A 14,558-nucleotide genomic window follows, 5' to 3' on the forward strand; every position below is an offset into this window, starting at 1 on the left:
ATATTTGTTTAATTTCGCTGTTTTAATATTTAATTAGGTAATAAAATGGATTTTGGAGCATAGCGAGTCAGAACACCGCAGCTGCAGGACTTCTGCGCTAATTGGGTCGTTGGCTCGTTGACTTTGCTGGCATGCGGTAGGCCTAATTGATTATTTTGGAGAAAGATTCCCTTTAGTATAAATAATAGTCCTTTTGGTTACCATTTGGTCTCCATCATTAAGCTGGGGATCACCTGGAACACCCTCATTGTCAAAACATTAAACAAATGGCAATTAAACTGACGTGAAGAGAGAGAGAGAAAAACACTCTTGATTTTACCCCTCTTGAGGGGGCGGAATCTTCATCTAGTCACGTCTCTCATGGCACCACCCCCCCGAGATCGTGGGTGGCTAGAATCGCGAGACGTCGGTCTCATTTGTAATGGTCTGAGATATTTCACTTGGCACAGCGGGATATACCGGGCCCGGTCGCAAGACAGAGGATCGCTGTCGTTTGAAATGAACACCGATAAACCCCGGGCACGAGATCTGATCTGACCCAACATCGGCCTCTCATCTGTGAGGCCCTTTATCTGTCTGGTGGCAGATATTGCGTACATCGGGACTGGAGGTTGAAAAATAGGAGAAATCTGGGCTTTTGCTCAAAGCTCATATTAGGCTCTTAGAATAACCATTTTTTTTTACCCGGGTTTCTATGGTTTCTTTTTTTTACTTAAATGTAACAATAACAACACCTTCCCTTTCCCTCAACACGTTGTGGAGACAAATCAAATAGCCTAAACCATAACATAACTGAATAAAAGGCTGAGGTGACTAGGGTTTAGGGCTGGTCAGGATGATTAACACTGGCATGGCTACACCGATTAGAGCGTGAAGAGGAGTCCCATGATGATTTTATGATGTGGTTTTATTGTCAGTGAAGCACAACATGTTCAAATTCCAGGCCAGAGCTCTTCAGGCGAGATTATACTTTGTTACACGCCGGTGTGTGCCGCATCTAGACGCTCACGAAGCGCCTCATAAAAAATATATATAATCTCCCTAAAAATCAAGCTGTGGCGGCCAAAAACCAAGGAGCCGCGGGCCGCGGGCCGCCACGGTAAAATGCATATAGGGGAAACACCGATGCTTCTAATGGGTGTTCTATGACAGTGGTTCTCAACCTTTTCAGGCCGCGACCCCCAAAATAATCATATTTGAACTGGGGAACCCTCACCCTGACAAGCAAAAGTTGAGGCATGTAATTTATACATATATCACGGTTCTATTGTGAAAATAGCAGATCTACATGCTCACAGCTCACAACGCCTCGCATTGCGAGGCGTTGTGAGCATGTAGATCGGCTATTTTCAAGATTTCTGCCTCTAATATTTGACAATTTGGCCAATGTTTAATTTGTAATTTCAGAGGTATAAAAAAATCCTTAAATTGTCACTTTAGAAACGTGCATATATCCTCTATACACTAAAACTTCATGTTGGTTTGTTTACTGTTGAGTGAGAAAACAATGTTGAACATTAAGTTAATCATCTCCCGACCCACAGGTTGAGAACCACTGTTCTGTGAAACACGTGGCACAGCAACGCCAAACAATTGCTGCGAAGCGCCCTGGCATTTTGCCCCTATATCTCCAGGAGGCACTACGCTGCCTTGCTTATGTATTCAACCCAGCAATCCTCTCTGTTTGCTGGGAAATGAAGCATTTAGAGCAGTTCAAATGCAGAGTCCCTTTTTCTTACCATAAAGGTCATCTCCATTTCCCATCATCAAAACCGTTTAAGACTGTAAACGGCCTCGCTGATGGCACGGTGAGACCGTGACCGAATGCGTGTGTGTGCGTGTGGAGAGGGAGAGGGGAGATGAGTTATGATTGGGCAATAGCCTCTCTACACAGCAGCCATATTGGAAAGAGATTGGGCCTCTTCCGTCCGTCCTTCCTTCTAGGGATGGGACGATACGCGATATTATCGTTTATCGTGATAAAAAACACTCACAATAATCGTATCGTGGAGATTTAATTTATCGTGATATTGTCCTCCGTCATGCACTGGATTCAGTTCACCTTTTATTTGTTGAGCTGCATATCCGGTACCACTTAAACCCTATTGCTAAAAGGAACTTATAATATATCTACTTGATACAATCATTTTTTCACTCTCTATCAAGACCGGTTCCCCCTCCCTCCTCATCCTCCTGGACTTATCGGCAGCCTTCGACACAGTCGACCACACCATCCTCCTCGACCGTCTCCACTCCACCACTGGACTTTCCGACTCTGCACTTAACTGGTTTTCCTCCTACCTCACCGACAGAACGGAACGTGTATCTCTGGGAGGGGTTTATTCAGCCTGTCACCTGTGGTGTCCCCCAAGGCTCCATCCTCGGCCCTACCCTTTTCACCATTTACATGCTCCCCCTTGGTCGTGTCATCAGCCGGCATGGGATCTCATTTCATTGCTACGCTGATGACACCCAACTGTACTTCAGGACTGTCCCACCCCCCTCTGCTCCCCTGTCACCATCACCACCATCATCTTCCACACTCACCACATGCCTTGAGGAGATAAAGGCGTGGATGGCCCACAATTTCTTACAATTAAACAGCTCCAAGACAGAGGCCATTCTGATCGGCACCCCAAATCAGGTCAAAACATCCACAATAACCAGCATCACCTTTTCCGGCCATAACCTCCCCCTCTCCCCAGTTATCACCAACCTGGGTGTAAAAATGGACCCCCAGCTGACCTTTGACCCCCACATTAAACACCTTGTCAAAACCTCATTTTTCCACCTCAAAAACATAGCCAGACTCCGTCCCACACTCACCCTTCCTGATGCCGAAAAACTTGTCCACGCCTTTATCTCCTCAAGGCTTGACTACTGTAACGCACTTCTCATCGGGATCCCTGGCAAAAGCATCCAGAGGCTGCAATACATCCAGAACAGTGCTGCCAGGGTCCTGATGAGAGTGCGAAAATTTGATCACATCACACCCATACTCCATTCCCTCCACTGGCTCCCCGTCTCCTCCAGGATTGAATTCAAGGTCTGCCTCCTCACCCACCAATGCATCCACGGCAACGCCCCCTCATATCTCAAAGAACTCATCGAACCCCCAACCTCCACACGCTCCACACGCTCCCTCCGCTCTGGACACAACAACTCACTTAAAACAAAAAAGACTCACCTACGCACTATGGGGGACCGGGCTTTTTGCTCTGCGGCTCCTCTGCTGTGGAATGCTCTCCCTGACCATCTTAGAGCACCACAGTCAGTTGACTCTTTTAAAAGGGGACTTAAGACCTTTCTTTTTAACAAGGCATTTGCCTAGGAAGTCCTTTTAGATGCCCTTGTGTTTTTAATCCTTCTTTTTTCTTTTTTCATTGTTGAACATATGTGCTTCTAATCTGCCATGAGATGTGTTCTTAAGTTACGGATTTAACAGTTTTTACCTTGCTAGTCCTGTTTTTTTGTAATCTTTTGTTGGCTGCGTTTTGCTTCTGCTTCGCTATTTTTATTTTATTTTATCAATGTAGCACTTTGAGATTTGTTCCAAATATAAAGTGCGTTATAAATAAAATGTATTATTATTATTATTATTATTATCAAATGTCTTTGCCCAAAAAATAGCAGATCTACAAGCTCACAACTCGTCGCATGCGACGCGTTGTGAGCTTGTAGATCTGCTATTTTTTGGCAAAGGTTCCGCCCCAGGATAATGGATTTTGATTATCGCGATAATATCGTAAATCGCGATTTCTTTTGTCACAATAATCGTGATATGAAATTTTCATATCGTCCCATCCCTACTTCCTTCACAGATCTTACAGTAAGACCTAAGACAGTAAGTAAGAGGCCCTTCATTAGTATCATTGGTAAGAGTCAATGATACTAATGAAGGCTCTGTTCCATTCCAGTCAAACAGAGTCAGGGTGCTGATATTGTGCATGTGGAAACACTCCAGTGGACTCACAGAGTCACACGGAGGCTTAAGCTGGCAATACACTACAAGATAATCGGGCCCGACTGAATCGGGTAGAATTAAACACTACAGGATCATATTTTCAGATTATTTTACCAGATAATCTAAACGGGCTCAGACTAGCCGTTTTGAACAGTCGGGCGCTCCGCACACTACAGGATTCTATCCCGATTAAGTCGGGCTCGAACACAGCAATAATAAATAATTTAATGAATACAAGATGCCACGGGGGCTGTTCTGAGAGCTGTGCTTTGCAACACGCACGCACACGCACACACATAAAACACATGACGGTTATCCACTGACTCAACACACAACACCGCCTCACGCAACGAAAAGAAAAAAAAGCTTCAATATGGAAGTTGTGTCCTATTTTGACGATAATATGAGTTCACTTTGACACGTTTCATGTACATCCAACTCTGACATCCCCTCTCTCTCCTGCGCTAAAGTGCCGCTCCGTCCTTCTCATGGTGCCTGATTTATGATTAGTCGTATGACTGTGTAGCGCACCCAGAACAAGATCTCCAAGACCAAACTGTGTCTGTCCCGTGCCACGTTGTAGGCTTGTAGATCAGGATGGGCGTGTACTTCTTTGACTCGCAAGTATAGATGGGATTTATGGTTCTTTGAATTGAGCGGTGAGCCGGATCTCTGGGATCTGTTCCTTTCAAAGAGCCGTTCAAAAGACTGGCTCATTAGTTACTTTGTAGATTTTGATTATAATTACAAATAACATCAACCCTATATACATTTATTTCTGCCATATATAGGTAGGCCTACATACCTGCAATTTGAAAATTGCCGATCTACAAGCTCACAATGCGTTGCATTGTGAGCAATTGTAGATCGGCTATTTTCAAAAGATTTTTCTACATTTTATTCATTGGAAAATCTGTGAAACAGGACATTCTGCCTACTTTCTACTATTGGTAGCCTACTTTAATTAAATGTTGAATGATACCAATACGTTTGTACTTTTACTCAAGTATATTAACATTCCAAAAACCTCTACTTGTGGCAGAGTATTTCCACATTGATTGCAGTAGGCTATTTTCCCACCACTGTTCATTAGAAAGGAACGGCTCCCTACTGCGAACCGGATCCCATCGTTCATTTCAAAGAGCCGTTCAAAATACTCGATTCGTTCGCGAACGTCCCACCTACTTGCAAGGGATGTGTGCTGGTCGCAGTCTTTCTTCTGTTTGTTTGATATGCGCTGCCGTTGAGTTTTAATTTAAATCCCAATCATTCATGATACAACCTGATGGACGGACGGACGCTATGAAAAGTGTGTCTGTGTGCGGGCGCGCGCGCGCCCGTGTGTGTGTGTGTGTGTGTGTGTGTGTGTGTGTGTGTGTGTGTGTGTGTGTGTGTGTGTGTGTGTGTGAGTGAGTGAGAGGCAGAGGGAGAGGTGGAGAGAAAAAAAAGAGATGGATCTGTCACTCAGTCAGATGTATTCTCAGAGACTTGCGTCTATCAGCGGCTGCTGTGCCTATTTTCTCTCAGTCCCCTTGCTGTTCCAGTCTTCCAGACCAGTACTGATCCAGGAAAATATCAAACATGTTTGAAAAGAGTCGGGCTACCCCCGATCGTCCTCCGAGCCACTCGGCTGGGCTCCGAGTGGATCTGTGAGACCTCACGCTAGACGACGTTCATGCCCGATAGTCGGGCCCGTTTGAGTCGGAGGCAGCCCGATTGTCGGGAGGGTAATTAAATAGCCCGATTATCGGTTAGTGTGCGGCCAGCTTTAGCGTTGTTCCGACACACAGTAATCTGATGTTGCGTTTGTCAAAAAAGACCCAATATTGAAACCAATATGGGAGTCCTCCTTCCACCGCCACTGGCTGTTCCTCTGAAGGTCTTCCCCAGGGCTGTGTGATGACGAGAAGGCAGGCTGGATGGAGGAAGCCACGCCCAGGGACGTGCTGGGCCCCTGATTCAGCCCGGGAAAAAGAGTTGGAGAGGCCCTCATTGTGCGCTATAGCGCTGCTGCTACTCAAAGATTTGCCATTTCAGATCATGACAAGTGACAAGCCAGTAGGCCAATTACATGAGTTATATTTCGTTGTTGTCGGGTGGAAACCTTGTACAAAACCGTTTGTTTTGTATTTATCATTTTAAAAATGATTTAAAGCTATACTGTGTAAGATGCTCAACTAGTGGTCATTAGCCCTATAGCAAACCGCGGTCGCGTCCGCGTCTTTCGGCCGAAATCCCGCCCCTGTCTCGGTTAAGTAGAAAACATATAAAGAGAAGGCTTCAGAAGCTGAAAATAACGGAGTGGGGGTTCTAAAACTTTATCGATTTAACAGTTAGGACAATTTTAAGATTTGTTTTATAAAAAAAGTTACATGGTATAACTTTAAACTAGTGAAAACAGCCGATCTACAAGCACACAACGCCTCGCACCAGATCTGCTGTTTTCACTACTTTTGTGCGGCTTTGCTTTGTGAAAAAATGTACAAATTTAAAACTTGGAGATACAAGGTTTCTGCCCGACAGTGATGATTTACTTTGTTGGCCGCCCAGCCCCCAAAATGGAAAGAAGGCCGACATTTAATTTTTTCGGGAGTTGTCCCGCCTTTCCCAATGGCCAGCACGTCCCTGCCGCTCTCTCTCGCTCACTCAGTCACCCACATTCTTCCGCTCGTAAACAATAAATAAAATAAAAAAAGGGGACGAGGTCTTTCTGGTTCCCGTCCAGGCCTGTTGCCCGTTGGCAGTGAGTGACCCACCGCTAATGAGACGTAATGGACTTTGTATTTTGTCTCATTGATTTCTGGTGTTTGGAAGTGCAGCCGTTTCGGGCCCCCGAGGGGCCTGTTATTATGGGAATGCCTGATGGGCCGTCGCACAGCTAGCGCAGCCAGCCAGACGTCTGACTGTGAGGTCAGCCTCCCCACGGCTGGTTGGTTGGTGGCAGTGGTGAGAGAAGTAATCTGATTTGTTTGACTTTCACTCAAGTAAAAGGCCTGTATTTTACAGTACATGCACATCCACTAGGGCATTAAAGGACAACTTTCGTTTTTTTACAACAAGGGTTCATATTTTAGGTTGTAATTAAATAATATAAAAGATGAGTGTTAAAATTATTTCATGTACTACTTTCTATTGTTTTAGAGATTCTTATTACAGTGGTTGGGGGCATGCGTACAAGTGGCTAAATATGTCATTTTACACAGAATAAGCCCATTCCCAAGATACAACGCAACCTTTCATGGTTGGATGTGACTTAAGGGGGCTAGAAGTGTTACTGTAAATAGCAATAAAGAAACTGCTGGCTTATTGTGTCTAAAAAGACATATTTAGCCACTTGTACTCATGCATTTTTGTATCATTATTTTTGCTCCATGTGTGCGTGTGTACAGCATTCAAACCGTAGGATGCTTATTGTCAAGGAAATAATCATTCTGTCCTTTTCCAACTGTGTTTTTTCAATGGAATTGAGCACAGGGTTTGGGGTTTTGTCCCCCCTGTTCACGCACAGTGTGATGACGTCATCAAACAATAAAGTCGACTTCAACTCAACTTTTTACTGAGTCGAGTCGACTATCAAAAATCACAAGTCGTTGATACCCTAACAGCTCTCAGTGGTTCTGGACAAAAAGCAATGAACAGGAAAGAAATAAAGTCTGCAACGCTGGTTATTTCTCATCTCCACGTCTTGTTTATATTGCTTCAAGAATGTCCAGAATGATGTGAGATGTTTCACTTTCTAATGCAGGGGGGAGAAAGTCAATGCTGACTATATTTATAAACAGAAATCTGTTCCATTTAGTTTTTCTCCTCAATGCACGTTTTCCCCAAATCTATCAATTTATTATAACCAAATTATTGTCTTAGGAATGCGCCAAAAACTAAAAAATATCCATGAATTGAATGCTTCATGGGGTGTGTAGGAAATAAGTACATTTTGGGTGAAATACTCCTTTAAGAACTCGAAATTTGACTGGCCATCTTGTGCAAATTACACTGTAAGTGTGGTATAACTGCATACTGGTAGAACTGCTTGTGTAATCAAATGTTACTGGTGGTGCAGATAGAAATGCGTGGGGTAATCATTTTGTGCTGGCCTCATCCTTGAATGTTGTACAAAGGGGATATTTAGTTCATTAAAAGGTTCAAAAATAACATCTGGAGACAAGACAGACTCCCTTTTTGAACGGAGATAAACAAGCTTAGATCATAGGAGCTCAAGGTCTCTTCTAGATATGGAGAGAAACAGCATGAAACAGCTGCCTGTCATTCACTCTGAACATGGATAAAGGCATTCTTCAGGTGGGGGTTAGATTCTCTATTTGGACATTATAGCTCAGTGGATCTCAAACTTTTTGAAATCCAAGTAACCCCAGTTTGACATGAAAGTCATGGACCCCCATAACTGATTCTTGTACACTCTGTGACTACAAGAGTGTCCATTTGTACACTTTTGTAGTAGGCCTACAATACCTTTTAGGGGTAATTTACTTCCAAACTATCAATCAATGCTGACTATATTTATGAACATAATTACAGTCTCTACTCCACCTGCCAGTAGTAGACCTTTCTGGTGTCCCAATGCAGATACATCTTTTTATGTCTGTCGGTTTGTCTGTCAGAACACGTTCTTTTCCTCAGTGCACTTTTCAAATCTAAGCTGCTTATTAGCGTCTGAGCAGGTGTGGCCACGGGCTCAGTTGTCGCAGTTATGGTCCCTTAGTCTATGGGAAGAAAGAACAAGATGATGCGCACATCCTTTCCAAGACGTGCTGGTGCTGGGCTCAGGTCCACATGAGATTAAAAAGAATAGGAGTCCGCACAACAGCTCAGCTGATGCTCCACAGTGTTTATTAAATTAAAACATAAAGTCTGATGACGTTTCGGCCATCAGCTGGCCTTCATCAGGTGCAGCATCAGCTGTTGGAGCATCAGCTGTTGTGCGGACTTCTATTCTTTTTAATCCCTCAGTCTATGGGACCTGCTCTGTTGTCACGGTTACGGTCCCAGCCTGTAGGCGGACTTAGCTGCAGCAGTATAGCGTACAGACAGCACTGTACAGCCCACTGAGCACGCCGTCTAAAAGTGGTCTAATAGACGTATAGATTTGAAAGTTTTTTAGTTGTCTAAACTTAGACTAGACGACTAATAGACTTCTAATAGTCGTCTAAATATAAACCGTCTACATTTAGACGACTATTAGAAGTCTATTAGTCGTCTAGTCTAAGTTTAGACAACTAAAAAACTTTCAAATCTATACGTCTATTAGACCACTTTTAGACGGCGTGCTCAGTGGGAGTTATAACAGACTTTGATTCAGGAGCCGTGTCCACACAATGCGCTTGATAAGCATGGGAGCGCTTTGGATATCACGCCCATAGCGCTCGTCTTGTTCGCATCAACGTTGCGCTATTTGCACAAAACATGGACTTACCGGGTGCCTGGTGGCCTAGTGGACCAGGCGCATACCATATAGGCATTGCCATTTCGGCATCAATGCCTGTCGGCGTCGCCGGTTCGATTCCCGATCCGAGCGACCTTTGCCGCATGTCACTCCCTGTCTCTCACCCATTTCCTGTCAGTCTACTGTCCTATCCAATAAAGGCAAAAAGCCCCAAAACAAATCTTTAAAAAAAAACAACATGGACTTACCATGGTTGTGATAACGACTTACGACTCAACGTCAGGTAATTCACCCTTTGTTAGCCTTCTGGTTGGTCCCTGACTGACCAACCAGCAGGCTCTATCTGCCTTGTCCCGCCCTGGGTCCTCCTTTTTTATGTTGAATTTGCTAAAACATAATTTTTGGAGAAATAAAAACATTTAAAAACATGCTGAGTCACTATACTGCCACTGAGCTGCTCCGTTTTACTGAAACCAAGTTTGAAATTAGAATTGAACACATAGAATAACAGTTCGAAGCTACAATGGTAGTGGATGGAGTGTCCCACTGAGTGTCTAACCAAGACACAGCAACCAATGGGTGTGAAGAGGGGCGGGACAAAGGGCAGGACTTGACAAAGGGTGAATTGACCACTTGTTACACAAAGCCATGATCAAATGAGCAGCCTCCTCTCCTAATGTTGAACTAAGCGTATACTGTGTACACATAACAAGGCATAAAATCCAAAGTCGTGAGCACATCCTTCGGGTATGGACTTAGAAAAATGGATCTAAAAAAAAAAAAAAAAACGAAAATAGCCGACCCGCATGCTCACAACAACGCTCCACAATGTGACTCCTTAGAAAAGTAACGCAGACTTTTATTTTTTTCTCGCAGAGGGACCATCTGTGTCCAAGGACACTCAGTGGCCTGTCCTCCTGTCCCCGGGTACATCCGTCCAACGTGTCACTTGTCACAGTGTGCGGTGTGATAATTATGATCATCCCCACTGCTTTGTTCATGTCACATTTTAGTCACAGCACAGCCATGAGCCACAGACTATTTCAAGTTTTTTTTTTTTTCGCCTTTCATTTGTATCAAAGTGCGCTGCTCAGTGGCACAGTGGCTTTTAACCAATTAAAACCTGAGGCCCATTCTACAAATGCCTTCTAAATCAGTAGTTCTCAAACCTTTTGTGTCAAGGACCCTCAAATTATACTGTAGTTATTTGGACGCTTGTAGTTTATTTTTATTTATGTGGAACCGGGTCAAACTAAATGTAATGCCTACAATTCCATGTGCTTGTCAGTGTGGGGGATCCCCCCCAGTTCCGATTATTTTTGGAGACGTGACCTGGAAAGGTTGAGAACTGCTCCACACTACTCTCTTTTTTTTTTTACATCCCCAGAAAGCGAGCTGAACAACATTGTCTTTTCTACTCACCAGCAGCCATGCATCCATCCATCGTATGTGTCTCTCTTGCTTGTCTTCCTCCTCCCAGAGCCTAGCTGCCTTCCAGGTGAGGCTGAGGGATGAGCAGCAGTCCATCCTGGTCACCCTCGAGCCTTCGGACCTGCGGGAGAACGTCACGGCGTACGCCGCTCGCCTCACGGGGGAGCCCAGGGGAGCGCGGCTGCTCCACTTCCAGTTCCAGAACGCCAGCGACCAGCCTCCGTCGCTGGTGTTCGACGCCTCCCAGCATGGCCTCTGCTACACCGTGGCTCTCCTCGTCAGAGAGGACAGGAGCTGGTCCAGGCCTCTACGCACCGTGTCAGTCCTCACAAGTAAGAATCAAACAGGAGGATGTTGGACAAAGTATAGTCATCGCTGTCGGGCAGAAACCCTTTATCTCCATGTACTAACCTTTTTGTGTTTTGACCTACAGTAACTAGCGCCCCACTAGCGCCACACAAAAGCATCAAAAGTAGCAGATCTGCAAGCTCGAAAGTCGAAAAGTAACAGTTTTGGACATATGAGGTTTCCACCCGACAGAGATGATATACTCCCTCTTCTAGCGACACCATGAGGCCGGTTCTTGCAAAACACATTTATGGACACTGCTCCTACAATTTTTGCCCAAAAATCATGCAAATCGGTACACAGTATGTCTACACTCATGTCATCAACATGGATCTGTCCCATATAGTGCCACCATCAGGCCGATTTTTTCAAACACATTTTTGGACACTGCTCCTACACATTTTGCCCTAAAATCACGCTGCGACCTGACGGTCGCTTATCTCCCGATTAGGGAGTCTTACTGGTTACTGTAATACATACTGTATGTGTGTACTGTGTAGTATCCCATATGTATCTACTCTACTGTATTGTATATACTGTCTACTGTCCTTGCTTATTGTAAATGTAATCTGGATTAAGCATAAATTGTATATACTTATTAAGTAAACACTCAAGTATTGAAAAGTACAAATACATTGCTGTGTTGAAATGTAGAACATTTTCCCCCCAAAATTCCAAAAATTGTGAAAAATGCAGATCAGCCTTTTGCTATCGTGAGCTTGTAGATCAGCTATTTTCAATATGGTTTTGATAATAGGGCTTAAGTGGTATATTTTTTTAGGTTTGAGTCCTAAGAGTCCCTTACTTGAAATTTAGTGGAGTCAAAAGTACAGTATTTCTATTTGAAATGTAGCGGAGTGAAAGTACATTACTCAAGCAATTACACTTACTGTCCACCACAAAGAAACGCAACACAAAATTAATTAAAATAAAGCAAAAATTCCTAAGGGTAAACTGGGCTGTTATATACTGTTATATACTGTTATATTCTGTTATATACTGTTATATACCGTTATATACTGTAGCACCAAGGGAACAGTAAATAAATCGTTGTTGTCGGAACAGAAATCTCTTATCTCCATATTAACTTGTTTTTTTTCTCGTAAATCAACGTCCTAATCGATCCATATTACAGGGTCACACACCAAAAGCATCAAAAGTAGCAGATCCGCAAGAGTTCCGAGCTTGTTGATCTGCTACTTTTGCTATCTTTGTATTTGAATTCTGAAAAGTAACAGTATTGGACATGTGAGGTTTCCACCCGACAGTGACGACATGCTAGATCAGGGGTGGGCAACTCTGATGATGGCGAGGGCTTGCCTGGTTAATAAACCAGACCGAACACAACAAAACCCCCTGGCGGTAGTGGTGTTGTAGTACGGTCTGGAACCGATCCATTGAGATTCTATTTCCTCAAACAGCTTCAAGGGTTGGCCAATCAGGGTTGTATGCTTGGGGCACGTGGTTTCTGTAGGCTTGGGGCAAGTGGTTTGGGGCAAACCCCAGAAATGAAAACTCTTCCTGAAATCCCAGACTCTCTTCCCAAAACGAAGTGTGTGATAGAGGCTGGCAGTGGCAACGCCAGGCAAGGCGAGGGCCACTATATTTCCACCTTCACTCCAGAGGGCCACATTGCATATTGTTACGTCCTACTTTGTCATTCTAGTATCTCATACAAAAGAAGCAAAACTAGCAGATCTACAAGCTCAAAACGCATCGTGCTGCGATGCGTTTTGGAGCTTGTAGCAATACTAGTCATTAAGCTACTAAGATAGACTGAAGGAATTAAAACGGGTCATGTTTGCATGTTTGGAATTGTAACAGCTGAAAGCAATAATATATATGTTTTCCGAAACCTGCGGGCCGCATTAAGTGAAGGTGGGGGCCGCATGTGGCCCCCGGGCCGCTAGTTGCCCATTTATGGTCTAGGCAGCAAGATAAATGTTACAAGAGCAGGAGAAAAGATTTTTTTTTTTTAAAGCGAAAGTGCGCATGAAAATCTAAAATAGAATAGAGGAGAATCTCAGGGGCAAATCTCGGCCTAAATACGGCAGGTGTGAGCTGAGTTGTGTCACTGCGGTAAGGTAAGGCACAGTGGGAAACCTCTCGTCGTAGAGGTTCCCCACCTTTTCTTGGATCAGGGCCCACTTGGAAATCACGAAAGCGCTCAAGATTTTAAGAACTAGAATTATTGCATGATTTAACCAGTGAAAAATAGCAGAAATACAAGAGCTTGTAGATCTGCTATTTTTGAAAAAGTCGTGAAAATGTGTGCAAATCTTTGACTATACCGGTATGTATTTTCAAAGCGAACGTTTGTAACTCAAATTTTGCTTCTGGGTGGTCCCTGGAACTACATATTTTGAGATTCGGGTCTGTGGCCAAATACATATCATTTTGGGGGTCCTTCACATGAAAAGGTTTGAGAACCACTGACATAGTAGTCTCTCAAGAACAGACTAACTGAGCTCCAGTTAAGTGAAAAGGACCTTTTCTTTGACGATGGCTGGCCAGATTGCTGACATAGAAACACAGATTTTTCAAAAATAGCAGATCTACAAGCTTTTTCGATAGTTAAAGCATAAAATAATGATACACTATAATGTGTACCCGTTCTGAATGGGTTAATTTAACGATAAATCGATCGATTGTGTTCCGGCTTGGATCAATGGAAGTAACGTAGCATACTTTTAAGTTCCTGTTTATCGGAATCACGATGATGCTCAAGATTTTAAAGAAAACATAATTTATTTTATACAAGATTTAAAAATACATATTAATGTTATATTATCATCCAAATCTTTTAGCGTTTTAGTTGCCATTTAGTTAGGGGCCCCACTAGCACAACCCTTCCCGTAGAATTGCCGGTCTGTCGGAAACCAGGACAAGTGAAGGGAAGCCGTACTAGGAACTGTCTGTGGTTCGGGAACTGAAACTAGATCACAAGATATACTTTTTAACGGAGAAACGCTTCAGATGCTGTTTTTATTATCCAGGGAAACTTTGCCTCCCAGACGAGCGTAAAAAACAGCTCACTCGTGCAGAATCTGTGTCCTTGCGTGGGGCTGAAGGTTGTTAGCTTGACACTGAAAAAAGATTAGACGCCGCTAGAGGCAAGGAAGCAATTTATTTGCTTATTGGTGCTAGTGCATAAGGCAGTGGTGGGGAAAGTACTCACATTTCTTTACTGATAAGTAAAAAGTGTCAACACTGCAATGTAGAAATACCCGCTTACATAAAAGTCCGGATTGACTTGAGTACAAAAGTATTGCCATCAAAATGTACAAAAAGTAAGCACTATTAGTCAATATGCAGACAGTGACCGATACCAATAATCAACATAAATAATGGACAGAAATTTTTATTTTGTAATTGTAAATTGTATAATTTTATACAGAAATTGTGAAAATAGCT

At 43.5% G+C, this 14,558-nt stretch overlaps 1 protein-coding gene across 1 annotated transcript in view; it reads left to right on the plus strand.

Annotated features, from left to right (window-relative positions):
- The window catches only part of ptpro (protein tyrosine phosphatase receptor type O), a gene marked incomplete at both ends in the record, with an annotated part of 113,271 nt that overhangs the window by 40,479 nt on the left and 58,234 nt on the right, over nucleotides 1-14,558 (plus strand). Inside the window, one exon of the mRNA XM_080754357.1 lies at nucleotides 10,846-11,128. Coding sequence (XP_080610483.1) covers nucleotides 10,846-11,128 — 283 coding nt within the window. The remainder of the gene's footprint in view (nucleotides 1-10,845; nucleotides 11,129-14,558) is intronic.

The sequence above is a fragment of the Nannobrachium achirus genome, assembly GCF_963921795.1.
Source record: "Nannobrachium achirus genome assembly, chromosome: 23".
In the NCBI taxonomy this organism is placed as follows: domain Eukaryota; kingdom Metazoa; phylum Chordata; class Actinopteri; order Myctophiformes; family Myctophidae; genus Nannobrachium; species Nannobrachium achirus.